Genomic DNA, 19,475 nt, shown 5'->3' with positions numbered 1-19,475 from the left:
AATTAAGATCAACTATTATGAATAAGAAATTATAAATATATTTGTAAATAATAAATAGGTCAGGAATAAGGAAATAATTGCTGTCTTATTTGTCAAACATCTTTCATTTTCTTTGTCCATCAAAGTCCTGCATATCTGTTATCAGCAAGTTATGGTCATAATTTCAAAAAGAGGCCAACGATCTTTGTTATCGGGAAAGAAGCGGCCGCTGAGCCTATCAATAACCAGTGGCGTTACAAAATGTTCAATTCCGCATTATGCAGCTGTTGAGTAACTTACAATAACATTGTAATTTTACCTACATTACCGAAGAAAAATGTTGAGTGAAAAGCATACTAGAGATTTCACCACCCAAATTTAGTTGCAGTTTCATGATTTAGTTGATTTACAAAAATATAAATCCATAATAAACGGTCAATAATAATGCACACCACTGGTATACTAAGCAATAAATGTAAGAATACAGTAACATTTTTAGTTGAAGTAATTCCAATAGTATGGTTTTGTCCACCAACCGTGTGGTGTAGTTATAAATGTAATTAGACTCACTTATTGTATTAATCAGTCTATCTCAGGGGAGAGATTTCTAAAAATATTTCAGAGAAATGCATGTAAATAATTTGGTATTAAGTCTTATATTGATTATAGGTGAGTTAACATTAAAAAAAAAGAACTATTTTGCTTACGATTTTTTATTATTATTTTCTTTATAGGTTTCGAATTTTGCGTAAGTTGCGATCCAAGCCAGACAAAGCAAGGATGTTTAATTAGAAATCTGGTATGTTCCTGTGGTTATGGTTGTATTTCTGATTATAGATACGATACCATCCAAGAATGCCAAGCCGCATTGAGAGGTAATTCTAGTTTTATTCATTTATTTTAATTTAACATATACAGATTATTTATTGAGTGCCAATACATCTAATATAATATCGTTAACATATTAATTTAGGTAAAATAAACAAAAAACAGTATTAATTTAGTAAAATCTATTATTTTTGCTATTCTCATTAGACATTTTCTTTTAAAAACTTAGCTCTTTAATGAATTTAAATAATATAATAAAAGTATTTAAAAAAACACATTTAGTTGTATAACAAAAATCAAATAATGCATTTATTTGATGAATACATATTTTGCTTTGCATGCTTATTCAGTTACAATTAATTTTGCATGACAGCAAATAACTAGTAGGCAATAATACGTATACTTGATAATAAATAATTTATAGGTAAAAAGAAGGATATTTGTAAAGTAAACAATCCTTGTTTACACGGCGGTACATGCATTCAGATATCTCAACAACCTGGATTCAAATGTCGCTGTGAAGGTACCGGATATTTCGGAATGAGATGCAATCGAGGTAAGAGTGCCACAAGCGCGTTGTATTCTATAACATATTTTGAGTTCATAACAACGATAACCTCTATCATATAGATATGAACATAGTTTAAAAAAATATTTTACGATAGCCGATTAAGTAAAAAATTGATATTATAATTTCGGCTTATTTTAAATTGATTGACAATAACTGCATATTCTGTAAATAGCGATTCGATATTTAGTTTGTAATCAACCTTGCAAAATTTACGAATGAAAATGCATAGATGTGTTATAAAGTATGGAATACAGATAAATTTAAAAATAATCACGTCCATTAAAACAATCTCTGTCAAATATTTTTATCAATTACCACACACACAATAATAAATAAATAAATAAACTAACGTTTTTATCTTATGAGATATTTATAAGTAATTAAGGATAAAGATCTATTATTACAATAAATTAGATAATATATAATCAAAACCAAACAATTCTGTATTGTCCCTAGTATATTTCCAAATTATAGGGGTTTTGTTTGTAAGATAAAATACACATAATCGCTGGAAGGTCACAAAGATCATTTAAATTAAGAAATCAAAAAAAGTAAACTTGTCAAAATGTCTATGTTGGTATAATATTTGGTACTTGTTTTTTTTTCTAGCTTGTCCAGTACCAGGAGTTGGAAGAGGCGACGTCTTCCCATACGAATGTATTGTTATATAATAAACTATAGTTTTACTCCTCCTTTATGTTTTATAATAAAACAACTTTTTATATTTGTAATTGTTTTATTTATCTTCGGAGCTGGCACTCCTTCTTTTTGACAACTTGAAGATATTTAAAAAAAAACATATGAGCGTATTAGAGTAACGATAACGAAAAAATCAAACAAGCACTTAATAATCATGTCACTTTATTTCTTTTTAAATTAAAACAGTTACAAATATGAGATAATCCACATTTAATATTCTCAAGTTTTTAACGTAATAATTAAAAATAAAAACCGAATCACAGTACCCACATCAGCACGAGTAAAATAGTCTAAAAAAATCTGATCATCAGTCATCAGCAGAAAAGTCCAATAATGCAATTCTAATATTAGTGGTGGCGATAAAACCTAAATAATAACAAAAACAACTTTTTCTAAATTATTCTCAATATTTGTTTAACACTGGCATCGGAGCATGGAAATTTAAAACGCGACAAAAGAAATTTACTTTGACTTAGGTTCAGAGTAAAAAATGACTAAACTATCACAGTGGGTCAAAAATACACAAAGCAAGGCCACATGGAAGTCTAGAGCGTCGTGAAAAACGCCACAATAAAAATAAACATTCAACCTGCCGAAATTCCATTTAAAAAAAATATCTTACAAGATCATAATTTCCTTATTAACACTATCTAAGACTTCTCGATATACACTACCTTTTACAGATAAACTTCCAATTAAAAGAAGGATGGTTATGTGAAAAAAGTACATGAAAAGTATGTTTCTCGTGACTTTGTTTTAAAAAAATCTTAAACCTAAGCAGTACCTAATATCTAATTTGCTTTATTTATTTTCAATAGTTTTACGTTAGAGATAATAAATTGTTATTAAAACTGAAGTTATTACTTTGCTACCTAGTATGTCTTTATGGCTAAAATCTTACTATCTAATTTAGCATAAACAAATCTTACAGGATAATCGACCAGCTTAATTCATGGTGTTTTACTGATTCGTAAAATTTCGTTTTTTCTCTTAATCCTTCCCACATATATCTCCGCCGAAACCTGATACTATTTATTGTACATTCTAATTTGTTCTTACCGACTTATATCTTTTTATAATTATTTACAAACGTGCTTTTTTGATCACATTCATGACTGATTACAAACAAATTCTCTGAAACTGTATGACTATAATTACTTGGCTAAAAGTTATATATAGGTTTATATGAATATATACATGAAAATCAGTAGTGGATAAGTCACTATTCGATGTGCAACACAAAAAAAAAATTTAAGTAATTTAGTGTTTGCAAAATCTAAAATAATACCAATTAAATCCATTTATTTTCGATGATATAATAATAATGATATGACTTGATTTATATTGACTATAACAAAACAAAAACAAAAAGTTTGATGGTTCCTGTAAGAAGATATACCTGAGAAGATAACTAAGGACATCAAACACCACAACGCGATGAGACTTACCTTTCTAGAGCAAATAAACTAGATAACAATAAATCTTGGCAACTTCACTGTTCGATTATAAAACACCAAATCAAATGGATAAAAAGCGAGATGTTGGGGGTACTGTACACTGACTGCAAACTATGGCTTCATCTAAAATAATCTTTTAAAAAAATTATTTAAAAAATGTTTTAAAAAAAAACGAAAATAACCTTACATTGTACAGTTTTACTTGCAGTCTTTTCTAGTTAATATATTTTATTATCTAATACCTTAACTCTGTATATCTAATAATAAATTCATTGTATTCATATATTTGTCCATGGATTATCTTTTTTATAGCTTTTTGTTGTTTTTTTTTGGTTTTATAAAGCGATGTAAATCTCTTCTTGCTTTTTTAAATTTGTTGTTTGAGTACACCCAACCAATTACTAAATATAAAATTATCATAATACATTTGTACAAGCAAATATATGCAATTATCAAATGTATTAAATACAAAGGGTGGCAGAACGCAGTGTATTTTAAGAATAAAAATGATTATTTTATATTTATTAATACAAGTTAGAGAACGTCACAACAACCACCTTAATTCTTCCGAATTTATTCACTATTGATTAAGTAATAGTTTTAAATTGAAATTTTTGTTTGGCAAATTTATCCATGGTCTGTACATTTTAAATGCACTTACATTATGTACCTAAAAAGCAACAATAAAACGCAAGAAGAAACATTGGTTGATGCAGTTCTATTTAGTCATGAAAATGTTGGGTGTACATATCTGTGTAGAAAGCAATGTAATATTTGGCTTTTCCGTAGTTTAACGATACATTCTTTTTTCACTACAAGACTAAATACAGATTGATAATAATCAAGAATGTTAAATAAAAATCAAAATGTTATTCTTTGCCCCTCCCCAAAAGTAGAGTCGTTTAAGATATACCAGTTTATTTCTCGTTTCAATATTCCAGTTAACAACATGTTTATTGACGATTCATACTGTAGAAGAGTTATAGAGCAGCATACTTCTTATTTAAAAAGACTTATAATAGATAAGTAGTATTATGTTCAAACTCATGTTTTCATATCATTTTTTTTGTATTCTTAGACAAAAGAGTAAAGTTAGCTTAAAGGGGATTTAACACATATATTTTTCGTTTTTTTCTGATTTTACGGACTGGAGATGATGCACAGTTGGCTGGTTATTCGGTTACCGTCCCAGGTAATCTTTGAAGCCTAGAATCCTGAGAAAAACCTTTAGAACCATCCGGTCCTTTGGGCTGACGGGTTACAAGTAACTTGGGTCCCGCGTCGTCCAACGAGACGGTTCGGAGTCTGCTTATTAATCTCTCTGGTCTTGCTTGGACGTCGCTGTGAACATTTTATTCTAAGATGATATAGTTGAGAATTGAAAATGAAGTAAGTAAATGTAATGTATGAAAGTAAGAGTAATGTATGTAAAGGGTCTGGAAAAATATTTTAAAGGTCTATATTTCAATTTGCAATGTTGTCAGATTGCTTAAACATACAGGAAACATAAACGTCGTGCAATTGATACGTCGCTGGTAATAAGCTAGATCACTTTTTGAAAAACACTTTATTACAATTCTACGTATTTACTTTGCCTGGAATAAAAGTGAATTCTGCATAAAAATATATTTAAAAGAAAAATTAACGTTTGAAATAGTGGAATTTTAAATGCCCCAAATCTAGTCGTGACGTAGTTGTTTTGGTCGCACTGTACGGTTTGTATAGATATATAGTCCTTCCAATAAAACAGCCAATGCACGTTGTTGCGCCAAATTTATGTTCTCATTTATATTGACTCTCTTAACAAAATACTAATGTAAAAAAAATAATGAAACAAAATTAACGTTATTATACATAATTTATTTTAATATTATAGTACATCTAATGCATATTTATTGAAGGACTTAAACTACAGTTAATTAAACAGCTACAATAGTTTGTAGGTTAAGAGTTGTTTCATTATATTTGCAATGACATATGACAACGGTGTCGGCCAGTACCAACACAAATTCAATTTTAGAGACCGATTTGGTTACATGTTGGGACGCATCTGACTTCATACTATCTTTACTTTCGTAACTAGGAAATGCAAATTAGTAAAGTTAGAAAAATGCTCCGATTTTAAAAGCGATATTACGTTTATATAAGCTGAATTTGGCAATACGTTTGACGGTATTGATGACATGTATTGGCTGTTTTATTGGTAGGATGTTTTGTGGGTTTTATTTATACATTATATTAATAATTTTCAAATTAATACATTTAAATGTAATACATTGGTAAAAACTCCAAACAAGTTATGTATTTTAGTTCCAAGGTAGAAAACTATAATTAAATCTTACAAGGAGAGAAACAATTTTTAGGATATTGTTAGAACATCGGTAATTTATTCAAGTAGTGGCTATTTCTAGAAAATCCCAACGGGTGTTCGGTAAACTTCGGTAGTTTCCGTCTGATTATGCGACAGTGCCATTTACAGGCAATCGAAACGTTGAATCCAACGTACAACAGCCATTTTGGATTTGACCTTGGCACATGGTAGGAGCTCCGTTTTGTAAGCTCCGTTTGTTAAGAATTGTTTAACGTTTGTTTTTGTACTGATCACATTTTGATTATAAATGATAGGCAGCCATGGATAAATCATCGATTTGTGAATACTGCCAAAAACGCTTTTAACCGGAACAGACATATGAGATCATTCCATCCACGCACCTAGATGGAATCCACTCAATTTTTATTTTAATTTCACAAATTGGATTCAATTCTAGGCGAATTCTTTCTATTGTAGGCATAGTTGACCCTGCGAAAGTATTACTTACTTTCAGAATACAGATAAATATGACTCGAGATCCTTTATGTGAGTAGATCTCCTTCATCAGAATCGTAGCATTAAAATTGAACAAGAAACACTGAAGTTTGGCTTGCTTAAAGATTTTTAAGGTTGCCTATGATATTACTAACTCTAAATTTGAGTGTAATCGATCAGGAATTCATAAGAATAACACAGAGTGATAGGTGAATGTTATTAAAATTAGATAAAAAATATGATTGCAACCAAATTAGCTGCTAAAATTTGAATGGATGCTATATTGAATGAAGCAAGAGCTAATTTAAGTAGTGGCAAATTGAAATGACTAGATTTATTGACTTTTTTAAATATTTATATAATATTCAGCAAACAAACCAATTGAATTCTACAGATACAAAACATAAAATTGACACTACCAGTTTTGAAGCTTGAATAAATGGGATCAAAAATACAGAACATCTGTTATATAAGCCACAATCTTAGTTCCTGGGTACCTACCTTATTTTAACTAAAGATTTTATGTTAATCACAATAAATGAAAGACCATATGGAATGGTAAAAGCCATGAGTATGCGTATATTCTAGATACAGGCTTAATGTATAAGTTAGGCCTCATTAGTTTTTTTTATTGTGTAAATGAGTCCAGAATAATGTTCTTTTTTCTGTTACCAAATAATATCGAAAATTATATATAATATAATGCGACTGGTTTAGTCGCACAAGTGTGCATGAAGTCAGTATATACTTCTACAAGATTCAAATGCCAATTAAACAGAAGAAAATGAGATTTTAACTAAACTCACTGAATATTTACTACTGAATGACCACAAAATATTCTCGAAATACAAAGAAAAATATTAATTAAATCCAAGCCTCCAATAGCTATGGGTTAAATTATGAAAAGCCAATATCTGCTTTCTTTTACATTAAATAACTTGGGTTATTTAATGTAAATATTTATGGGTTATACCAGGTTCAGGGTAAGTGGCACATATTTCATTGAACAATATGATATTATTATCAAGTTTTGATAGCCTTGATAAATCCCAATTTTCTCATTTATCTTTTCTTTCCGTTCTTTGCACAAGATCAATGTTTTAACTGTGAAATACAAATAAAGAATCTAAATAAAATCGAAGCGCGCTAAGCTCAAACGTTTGAACGCAGGCATGACTAGATGTTAGGAAACAGTAAGTGAAGTCAATGTTTCGTAGCGTTCCTGATAGGTGTTTGATATTTTGTGTTTTTATTTCTGGAAAGTCTTAGTATTTTTACTTTTAAAATAAATGTATTCTCAATTATCTCTCTTAGTATTATTATAAATCAATATTCTTGTGATTCTTTATTACAATCATCTAGCCTATTCCTAATCACAGCTGTAACAAACTGATGACAAGCATTTATAGTAATAACCTTTCGTTTAGATTAAAACTAATCCCTATGAAATCAGTTACTTACTTAAATAGGATCAAGTTTATCAAACAAATTAAATTCAATGGAACTAGTGGATTACATTACCTTATATAATTACCAACTTATTCAAATCAATCACACCTGACCTATCTAACTATTTATAACAGAATTAAGACAATAAATGGCAAGTTAGGCTATCTGGCAACATTGCATATCCTTACCCTTCGCAATTATAAAAATACGTTGTTGATTTAATTTTATCAACAATGTACTTACCAGATTTTTACAACATTGCAAGCTGATGATTTTCCGCTGCGGTGGTTAGTGACCAAAACAAATTCCACAGTATCGCCAACACTGAGACTAACATTGTCTTTGACTTCAGTCATATGAAAGAATAGCTTTTTCCCTTCATCAACTTCATAAGCCAAGAAGCCAAATTGACCCTTAATAGCATCCACTGTGGCTCTTAACTTTTTGCGAACGGCTACGATGTTTGCTGCCCTATTAGTGGAATCGACCTGGAATTGGACCTGATCACCAACTGAAAAAAAAAAACTGTAATACTGAGCAATTAAAAGGAATGTTATCTAATTACCCTGCAACAACTCTCTTTTGTTGACTAGGCCCATAATACCAAACTCATATTCAGGTGATTTCTCATCAGAATTTTCAGTTTTAACTTTTATTAATCCTGAATATTCTTGCTGGTCTGGATTAACGGACCGTAATGGCCGTATAACAACTCCTTCTAAGATATCACCATGAACCGCTGGCAATTCAATGGTACCTATATTAAATAAAGTTAATATTAATTAATAATTAATAAAATTGATTTAATGGGAAAATAAATGGCAATTCAATGGTACCTATATTAAATAAAATTCAATTGTAAAGATTTAAAATTAAATAAAACATTGATATTGATTTAATGGGAAAATAAAACAAGTAAGTCAATGCTTAATACAAAATAACACTGCCCAACATTGAAAATCACATATATTTTCAATTGCCGATTTTAAAAATCGTTATAAAAGTACTGATTACCTAGTTTTAGAGATACAAGTGACACTTCATCTTTACATAACTCGTTTCCGGTTTGTGTGAAATTCGTTTCTATACGTTGGCGTACCTGTTAACTGTCAATATACATATAATCTAGTGGTTCGAAGGTTATACGAACGGTGATCTTGGTGTTACTGTGAATTTTATAGATTTTTTTGTTGTAATTTGTGTAAAATATGCTGCTTTGGAATGCTTTAGAGAGGAAAATTTGTTCATAAGAGCGTTATGGAAATGTGTAAAATTAGTCAACCATTTTTGATATATTTATGGAGAGGAAGCAGAGAACGTTATAGCTAGAAATGCATTTCTACGTCTCTCCTGAAGAAAATGTAAACAGCAATTTCATAAACTTACCAATCAACCCTTTGTACGCATAACCACTTGGTAGGTCTTATTTTATAACTTTTTAAAAAATCAATAAAAAATTGTTTGGATCAAATAATTTATTACTAAGATTAACCCATAATAACTAGGAATGACTATCATGAACACTTAAATGATCTCTTTTTCTGGGCGGCGTTGTTTAGATGATATAGAGCTTTTTCAGGGAATGTTAGCAGTTCAGTAGTAGAATCCATGTTATTTTGACGGCGCCTGTTAAACGCGGTTGTTTATTATATATACTGACTGATGCACTTAAAAGTCATAACCCAGGTCACTACTCAACGAGATCTCACACACGACTTGTTACATTCGATTTCAATATCGACCTGCCTTTAAAGAAAAAGCCTATTGTACTATTAATTACCACTATAATTACCATTAATAACTACTATACTTGCTATTAATTATTTAATTTTCCATTGTATCTTACAGATCTATAATTTTAGTTGTTAGATATTCAGTAGTAATTAGTATATTAATTACCTTTTGCGATTACTTTGACGTTTTCTGCTGAAGAACATGAACCTCCTGAATTACCCTTTATACCCAAATTGTATTCCACTTCCTGTCCCAATTCCAAAGAAATTGCATCTCCGTCAAAGTTACTAAATTAATAATATTCACTATGAAATAATCATTGTTTATATGCAAATCTTACCTAAAATGGAAAAACACTTCTTTGTCATGTTCCATGGTCTCAATGAAACCGAAACCATCTTTTAAGGCAGCAATGAAACCTTGGTAGATTTGACCGTTGTTCCTCAAGCTGTGCTTGATGCCGTTACTCTGTGTTGCTGCTTGAGTCACTTGTATATTGACAGCTATATATTCCTTTGTTCTCTTGACTTGATTCATGTCAAATTTTACCTGAGTTAAAATGAATTATCGTACGTAATGCAACTGATTTATCTAGTGTGAAATACCTTATCCCCAGTTCTTGGTTGATGTTTAATATCGTAATCTTTGGCGTAATACACAATTGTCTTTTTAATGCCGTTTACCGTATACCCAATCAAACCCGATTCACTGGGTTCTGATCCGTTAAAGCTTTGGTTTTTGGTAGGGCTTCTTGACCAACTGTTCATTGATATTTCCTTGGTAATAACACCAGACAAGTCAGAGTCGATCCTTATTTCGAACTGAACGGTACCGGAAGGCAACCTAGAAAAAATTACACAACGTAAAATATAAAAGTTGCTTGCACAGACGAGATGTCTTATACTTACCACTTCATCCTAATGGCACTTTGCCTGTTCTCCTTATGCGAGTTGGATGAATAGGAATTTGTCTGGTCCTGAATAACAGTAAATTCGAATTCGTCCCCAACTTGCAGTTCATTCGTTCTGTTCACGTCTAGTATTTCATTAAAATGGAAAAACAGCCTCGCTTCACGTTCAACACATCTTAAAAATCCAAATCCTAAAACAATACGACTGGAATAAGATGAAAAGCCAAAGACTTAAATCCGCCGTTTTATCGCACCTTCCTTCAATGATGCCACTACTCCTTGTTCCCGTTTCTCTCCAGAAGCGGCAAAGCTCTCGTCTAATAAGACAATATGGGTCGCCCGATCCAAAGCATCCCGCCGATCAGTTGCAATTTGGAATTTAACCCAATCACCGTACCTAATGGAAACATTGATTTAACTACGATTCTGTATAGTGAAAGCATAGAAAAGGTAGTCCAAGCTCCTATAAACGCTGAGTTTGGCCTCATTTATATAATTTAAAAAAAAACTCAAATCACATTATAAAGCATGAACTTTTGATATTGTCTATCAAATAATATATTTGACAGCCTTACACAAAGTTACAACCCCACACCAGAGACCTTTAAATAATATTAGACTGTAGGCAACTGTGTGGAGCTGTTTTCCAATCATCAAAAGAACGTTGAGTGTTTTAAGGTCAGTCTATTTACTTGAAAAGCAGCCTTAAATAGTTGGCGTTAGTAGTAACATCGATAAGTTTCAGATTTTATAACACATAACAACACTCAATCAAATTATTTTTATGGTGGTTTGTCATCTATATCTACAGTGTTGTATGTAATATATTAATAATAATCAAACTATGCATGAAACAATATCAAAAAATCACATCTTATGGCATGATTATTGTCAAAGTTACCGTGACTTAATTTTTCATTTACAGAATTTTAAATTTTATAAAATAACAATAACTTTGGCGTTTACTGAATCTTGAGCTATACTGAATAGTTAAATTATTTAGTACCTTAGAGTAAAGTCACCCATCTGATCTTTTTCACTAAATGAGATTTCTCTAATTTCTTTCGAATCGGCAACTTTGTATGTAATTCTTCCCGGTAATGGTTCATTAGTAGATCTCAAGTTCTTATCAATGGCTTTTGTCACCTGTCCCTTCAATGTATCTGGTTTTAGATCTTCAAATATGACTGTTCCAGGTGGCAGTTTTGTTATATTGCAAGCAACTTCTTTACCCTTCAAGATGAAACATTGCACATATTACAGATATACAATAAAATTTATTGGTTCTTACGTTGCGAGTCTGAATAATGTATTCGACATCGTCGCCCAGTCTAAGTTCTTCTTTGGTTTTGGCTTCAGAGAAATGAAAGAAGATCTCTTTTACTACATCTGCGCGTTCTATAAAACCGAAACTGTCTTTCAAGGAACAAACGACACCTTGATATTTAACTGGGTGTTTGGGATTTTCCAAACGGACATGGCATGCACCAAGATTTCCCCTGAAACACCAAAATCACGATGAAACTTCTCCATCCCTGTACAAAACTGAATATTTCGTTTACCTATTGTTTGTAGCAATTTGGAAGCTGACTCTATCTCCAGCCCTTAAAATTACGTTGCCTTCAACGTCGTCCTTTGTATAAGGCAGGAAAAAACATTCTCCTCTGTTCTCGTAACTAATTCTACCCATAGTGTCTCCCCCCGAGCCTTCGCCCCTAACCTCTGTTGTAACGGTACCTGTCACACGCTCTTCGCTCATCACCTAAAGTAAGAAAACGGAATTTCTCAAATATTATGTATAATACAGTCCATATTTTTATACAATAAAATTTTGTCAATGATTAAATATCATTTATAATTATAATTTTAATCAAAATAACATACCTAAGAAGCTACATCTACTGGAATAGTTAAGCGTTAATTATAACGAATGTTTTCAAATTTATTCATATACTAGGTTGTTCAATAAATTTTGTCATGTATTTAGAAAATACTATTACATGATTTTAAGCAATTTACAGGTACATTTTATTTTTCAACATAATCTACTTGGAACTTCATACACTTGTTTCAGTGACCATACCTAAATTGAGAATGCATGATTTTTGGACAGATAATAATGGTTAGAAGACAAAGAGAACTAAATCTGGCGAAGAGAGTGAACATTGTAGCAATTGGGTGAACCGAAATAGGAGAAGTTAGAATAATTTATTAGTTAAAAGTCATCATACGGTAATAAAGCCATACGAAGTGATTTTCTAACACAAATTATCTCTCATACACTATACAATTACAATTTAATGCCAAACTTCCTTAAATTGCTTTTATTTCTCTTTCAATATATGAATCCGTACATGGAAAATTGTATAGTTCTATCGATTGACCGTCCAATTTGGATGGTCAATTGATACAGTTTTTTGGATAACCATGGTGTATTATGTAGAAAACTCTATAAAAGGTGGAAGGGAGATGACATAAGTAAGTGACAACAGAACGAAATAAAAACATGCTTTCAATAGTAATCTTGGCACAGTGTTTAGCCAGTTTGGAGACATTTAAACAATAAAATACCATTTGTATTCCTGTCTGTAATATAAGAGTAACATTTTGTCTGACTTCTACATTTTAACTAGTACCCAATTAACAAACAGCCTACGCCTCCTAGTTTTAACACAAAATCATAATAAATGGTACATAAAATACTTTTAATAATGCTCTTTAAAAAGTCCATACTTGAAAACCCAAAACAATTGCTGCCACTGCATAATAATATATCGAGGTATTCTAGAAAACTAACCTACAATTATAAATGGAAAATAAAATGATTAATCTAATAACACAAAACTTATTGAACGTTAATAACGAACAGAATCTGTCCACTAGTAACTCATTAATCCAAATCTAACTACCTACCACCCATTAAAAATTACAATAAAATCACAATAAAATTAGAAAATATTAGGTTTACCTATACAAAAAATGATAGCCAATACAATTTTTATTTTACAACTATAAGCTTTGTTAGTTTTATCAATTACTTGATCTAATCAATCCTAGATAACATTACTTACTACCTCTGGAGCAATTTTTGTTACTGCACTAGCGATGGGCTTGCCAGTGCGTCTGTCATATGTCATTTCAAATTCCACTGGGTCGCCGATCTTCAAATGTTCGATGTTGCCGCTGAACTGGCTGAAGTGGAAAAACAGTCGCGCTTGACGCTCGCAACATTGAATGAACCCGTAAGAGTGCTAGCAACCGATAAAACAAGATATCAGCAAGCGATTGCGACGAAAGGAACATTTAAAAATTACCAGCAACTTCTCTATAATGCCCGTCTCCCGAGTTCCCATGTTTCCAGAATTCGAGGAATCATTGTAACTGGTGTTGGTGTTGTTTCCATTAGAGAAAATGTTTGATGAGGAGGTATTCATTGAACTGTCTCCAGAACTATAAACATATTTTCATATCGAATTATAAAAATCCCTTTCATCGTTGTGCGCTATAACAATCAGCAAAATATTTTAAGAATCCTATAGATTTCTTTTTAATCTAAATGATAACGAGAGACAAAACTGATTATACAAAATTTTTCGAGTACTTAAATTGCTAGTTAACTGCATTCATATAAAATATTATATTATGTTAAATTTATTTTCAATATGTGCATTTACAATTTTTCAAACAAATGCTATGGTAAATGTTTACATTATATTAATAGACGAGTTAACAGGTCAATTGAAAAGCCCCCGGCCGGACACATAGATGGCGCTACTAGAATTAAATCCATATGTTTTTTAGTTAGCCCTAACCCTCAAAAGATGTGTGTATAAATTTGACAGCTGTGTGATCATTAGTTTGTGAATTATAGCATTTTGAGTGAAGCAACTTTTGTTATTGTGAAAAAATGGATAAAAAGGAATTTCGCGTGTATCGAAAGTATTGCTTTTTGAAGGGAAAAAATACAGTTGAAGCAAAAGCTTGGCTCGATGCCGAGTTTCCGGACACTGCCCCAGGAAAATCAACCATCAAGGATTGATATGCTAAGTTTAGACGTGGTGAAAGGAGCACCAAAGGTGGTGAACGTAGTGGACCCATAAAGGTTGTTACCGACGAAAACATTAAAAAAATCCACAAAATGATTTTGCATGACGGTAAATTAAAATTAAATGGAATAGCAAATACTCCAAAGATATCAACTGAACATGTACACCATATCATTCACGAATATTTGGGTATGCGAAAGCTCTGTGAAAATTAGTGCCGCGCGAGCTCACTTTTGACCAAAAACAACGAGTTGATGATTCGAAACAGTGCTTGAAGATGATCAAGCGTAATAAACCTTAGTTTTTGCGTTAATAGTGGCAATGGATGAAACATGGCTCCATCATTTCACTCCGAAGTCCAATCGACAGTCACCGAGTGGACTGCACACGATGAACCCACTCCCGAGCGTGGGAAAACACAACAGTCGGCTGGTAAGGTTATCGCGTCTGTATTTTGGGATGCGCATGGAATAATTTTCATTGACTACCTTAAAAAAGGAAGGATCATCAAGAGCGTTATTGGACCATTTGAAGGACGAAATCGCCGGAAAACGGCCGCATTTGAAGAAAAGAAGGTGGTGCTTCACCAAGACAATGCACCGTGTCACAAGTCAGTGAAAACGATAGCAAAAATCTATGAATTGGGCTTCGAATCGCTTCCTCATCCACCGTATTCTCCAGAACTGGCCTCCAGCGACTATTTCCTGTTCTTAGATCTCAAAAGAATGCTCACTGAGAAGAAATTTTCGTCGAATGAAGAGGTGATCGCCGAAACTGAGGTCTATTTTGAAGCAAAGGACAAATCGTACTACAAAAATGCTATCGAAAAGTTAAAGCGTTGCTATAATCAGTGTCAACCTTTGAAGGGAATTATGTTGAATAAAAAAAACTAATTTTGCCAAAAAAATGTGTTTTACTATGGTAGACCGGAGACTTTTGAATTGACCTGTTGTCTAAAATCAGTGCAATTAGCTTATTTGAAAAAATTGGTATTATTCGTGGATTAGATGCGGTAATACTGATTAATATCAAGATTTAGCTCGACCTAAAAGAATATCTTGAATTGTGTAAACAGAATTCTATGAAGTATGCTTTGTTATAAATGATAGCGAATAACGATGAGTCAGGAAGCTCACCTATTGAAAACGTTGTTGCTCTCAAGTGAGGAGAACGTTCCAATTGGTGGAAAGTTTCGGGCACTTGCGTGCGTAGCACTTGCAGATCCATACAAACCGTTGCTGTACGACATCTGGCTGGAATTCGGTTTATCCGTGCCTAGCAATGGGAATTCTTGGCTAAAGCGTGAGTTGGTGCCAGAACGGCTAAAGTTGAATGCAGATTGATTGGTTTTACCTGTTAATAAATGCAAATGTGTGTAATAAAATGAAAGATTTAGGTAACAATAAACCCCAGGTTAAATACATCATATTAAAATGTTTATGGACTATAATACGCGACATATAGCCGATTCAAAATAACAGTGAACCATTGCCTATTGCAGATTTTATATCTGTTAAAATCCGACACTATTTTTGCTTCTCTTTTTATTCTAGTTAAAAAGATATATAATGCTGTCTGATACGTTCGAACATGTAACCGAATAAACTTAAAAAGAAACTTAAACTTAAAAAAATAAAATAAGAGGTTATAAACCCGCAAACGTTGATTTGGCACTTTGCTTGTTTTAATACATCCATATCACTGTTTAATATTTGTGATTAACATAATTGAAAATGCTGAAGTCTAGAAATCTCGTCTAAGACTCTACCTCATGGGTGATAGGAAAATAGTCCAATGTAAATATAATAAAATTACTTACAAAATATTGTGGCTGTATTGTATTGTAGAATAAGTAGTAGTACAGTTAGAATAAAATATATGTGATAACATTATTTTATTTAGATTAGAATGTGGTTATGTCAATGCCAAAATGAATTAAAACTGAAAGTTGATACGGCAACATTGCCACGTTTTGACGTCTCAATCACATGAGTCCACTGTTATATTGAACGGACTATAATAACTAATTAGCACTTACCGTTACTTGTCATTGCTTTGTAATCAATTATAGATTCCTGGGTCAAAGCTTCGGAGGGCGGCTGGAACGTCTTCCACTGAGGATTGTTGGCCATGTTCAATCAGTGCTTCTTATATAAATCTGTTCACTTCTTATCGTTTCTTAAGTGTAGTGAATATCACAGAATGGTTATTCGGTATTTCTCAAATACCCCACAAATTACAATCTATATGGGTAAGTGTATGTATATGTGTTTGTGGGTGTGTTGCTGGATGTGTGTCGTGGACGTGCGTCACGAGGTGACTATGCAACCACACACACCTCCTCCAAACGAAACCGAGACACTTTGAAATCAATCAGAAATAATCCACAAGTCCACAATGTTCTTTTACGATTCGAAAGAAATCATACGACATACAAATAAGGTAGTTTGCAAAGAAAAACAACAACAAAAAAACAACTGTTCATCAAAGTTATATATCAAAAATGACGTTTTCACAGTCACTCAAAATTTGTATGGAGTGTGATAACAGAAAAACTAAATAAAAATCCTCAGATGTCTTCAATGCGTGCTGGGTGCGTATTGTGCTGCAATGCTCGAAAAATGTTTGTCCATAAAGCCAGTCGTTCCACAGGGATAGAGCACAAGTTACTTGGAATTTTCTACACTAAATTTTGGAGGTTCTTAGTTACACAAGCTGAAAAAAAAGTACAATATTAATTCAAAAATTAAAGAATATATTATGGGAGTTTAGTACCATTAAATTTGTCAACATTTCATTTATTGGTTACTGATTAAAAACTAATAATATTAGACAAATTTGATCCATTACATGATTATACTACAATGGTTTATTAGCAAAAAATTACTTATTTAGTTATGTAACATACAGTAGAAATTATATATAGTTAACATTTAAAAAAATATGTCTATATAAGACGAAAAACACATGTTTAATGTATGTTACATACGTTAAACATGTACATACATGTTACTTGAGCGTCAGAAATATCTTACGTATCAAATGTACCCTAGATTAACATACATAAATTTAAAATAAAATTGACAAAACTAATAAGTGTAACTTGAAATGTTTAGAATACTAATATTTGTATTAACCATCTTTCAAAAGTAAAAATTTAATAATTTATATTTTATTTATGCTGTGTATATCGTTTATTATATAGAATTTTATTAGATATTTTGCTTAATGTATCATTTAGATACAATTATTGATTATAATATTTTCAACAACATGACCTTCAATAATGTATATATATATACAATTGAGGACAAAAATTTCTTAACCCAGAAAAATTAATCTTACCTAGTAGTTTATGGGAAAGTTGGCATATTTGTATATAAAAACTAAAATAATAAACTAAGGAGAATATAACGTTCAAATATGGTATATTCTGTATTTTATTTCTTGCTTAGTTAGGCTTACGAAATTATATGCTAAAGCAATGACGTGTATTTTGGCAAGTTTCCTTTAAGTATTCCAGAAAACAACATATAATACATTTAATAGGTCACATACTAAAAATGATATACACATACATTTTTGAGCAGTGTATATCGTAAACTATTCAACGTCAATACCTCGCGATTGTTTATGGAATTGAGAGTCAGCATAAAATAAGGTAATTAAAATTTAATTAAGAACCTTCAAAAGATAAAATAAGGACGACAATAACAATCCACATATTTTACCGTTCCATGAGGTTGGAGAGTTAATTAAATGAATGACAAAATTTTCAGTAAAAAATATATGCACAATTCTCCTAAAACGAAGAACTGGAAGTAAAACAGCGATTCAATAGCCGATTTTTTTTCTTAAAATAGTGTAGTGGCATATTACTGTGCTTTATACATCAAAATATAGTTAAAACAATCATTTCAATGAGCTTCGTTTATACATATTAAAGTTACATTTAATTTAATTTGTATACGACCGCTGACGAGTCGTCCATGAAGTTCATTTTAATTATAAATAACAAATAAGAATGCCATCTTATTGTATTTAAGATTGTATGATTTTCTTGACATACAGTTCTATAGTTAAACGGAATCACCACTATTACAGCAAACAAAAAACAACGCACAACTCAAAACGAAATTAAAAACGGATATTATTACAAAATAATCGAGGAGAAGTAAACATCACAAGTATATGTTTTACATTAATGTTATTAGACATTGTAAAATAAAATCGACTGTTGTCATCGGTTCTCCGTGCAAGAATTCCAGAATTAATTTTTTGATGCACAAAAAGATTCATCTGAAATACTTTGAATGTGGTGAACAAAGCTATTTTTAGCCCGTTCTTTTCCAACTTTTCAATATAAACATGTTTTTGACTACACTTTTATCTACCAAACTATCTTCGACAGAACACAAAGACGCCAGTATTACACGTGGTAAGCACCCTATAACGGAAATTGCCTAGTTCTTAAACAATCAAAAGAGAACCACATTCACATTTGGGGCAAGGGGTAAAGCATCGGCCAAATTATTGATTTGCTTACAACGAGGAATCGGATGAAAAGATGGGATAACAAAAATTATTTGTTGTGGAAGTTAAAGAATTACAATATCATGTAGTAAAATGTGTTCGCATTTTTAAAACAAAAAAGGTTACGCTCTGTAAAATCAGCGGTATAAAAGAGCATATAATAAGGGTTAAATAAATCTAGTTTGTGAAGGATTTTCGAGCGAAATTACATTATCTACAGAATAAATTATATGCCAAAACGATAGCGCATGGTTATTATAACTAATCAGAGTACTACTTAAAACAATATTTTTGGTATTTATGAATAAAATTGGTAAATTTTGAACTTACCACGACACAGCACAGCACTGACGACATGCCGCCATGTTGAATGTCAACATCGTTCCTTCGTTAACTCAACAACCATGCTTTTCTGAAAAACAAAACGAACTAGAGAACGTTTTGCTATTGGTCAATAAATGTA

General features: G+C 31.5%; 2 protein-coding genes across 4 annotated transcripts; one reads left to right on the top strand and one right to left on the bottom strand.

The window, feature by feature from the left end:
• Nucleotides 1–485: 485 nt before the first annotated feature.
• On the top strand, nt 486–3,822 carry LOC143199123 (uncharacterized). The gene is made up of 4 exons (XM_076408875.1): nt 486–648; nt 714–854; nt 1,232–1,363; nt 1,988–3,822. Exons 1-4 carry the CDS (start codon nt 606–608, stop codon nt 2,047–2,049), a joined length of 378 nt encoding a protein of 125 aa, XP_076264990.1. The 5' UTR covers nt 486–605; the 3' UTR covers nt 2,050–3,822.
• A 613-nt stretch (nt 3,823–4,435) lies between these two features.
• Nucleotides 4,436–19,441, bottom strand: Unr (cold shock domain-containing Unr). Of its 3 annotated transcripts, none has more exons than XR_013006361.1 (16): nt 19,343–19,441; nt 16,518–17,194; nt 15,616–15,832; nt 13,748–13,883; nt 13,505–13,684; nt 11,996–12,195; nt 11,725–11,932; nt 11,440–11,666; nt 10,688–10,830; nt 10,432–10,624; nt 10,129–10,366; nt 9,864–10,072; nt 9,689–9,810; nt 8,355–8,625; nt 8,033–8,300; nt 4,436–4,875 (listed from the first exon to the last, which is right to left on the bottom strand). XR_013006361.1 is itself a non-coding variant. In XM_076408865.1 (16 exons), the coding sequence occupies exons 2-16, from the start codon at nt 16,609–16,611 to the stop codon at nt 4,707–4,709; spliced, it is 2,796 nt and encodes a 931-aa protein (XP_076264980.1). In that variant the 5' UTR covers nt 16,612–17,194; nt 19,343–19,440; the 3' UTR covers nt 4,436–4,706. The 3 variants fall into 3 exon arrangements, 2 of the variants coding, with proteins under 2 accessions (XP_076264980.1, XP_076264981.1); XM_076408865.1 differs by having other exon boundaries at nt 8,355–8,546; nt 19,343–19,440; XM_076408866.1 differs by having other exon boundaries at nt 8,355–8,546; nt 13,508–13,684; nt 19,343–19,440.
• Between the last annotated feature and the right edge of the window lie 34 nt (nt 19,442–19,475).

This window comes from Rhynchophorus ferrugineus, unplaced genomic scaffold (assembly GCF_030347505.1).
Source record: "Rhynchophorus ferrugineus isolate W39M unplaced genomic scaffold, kcgeb_rfMv2 rfM6, whole genome shotgun sequence".
Taxonomy (NCBI): Eukaryota; Metazoa; Arthropoda; class Insecta; order Coleoptera; family Curculionidae; genus Rhynchophorus; species Rhynchophorus ferrugineus.
The sequence above is the reverse complement of the archived record's forward strand: the minus strand, read 5'-3'. Positions and strand labels throughout refer to the sequence as shown.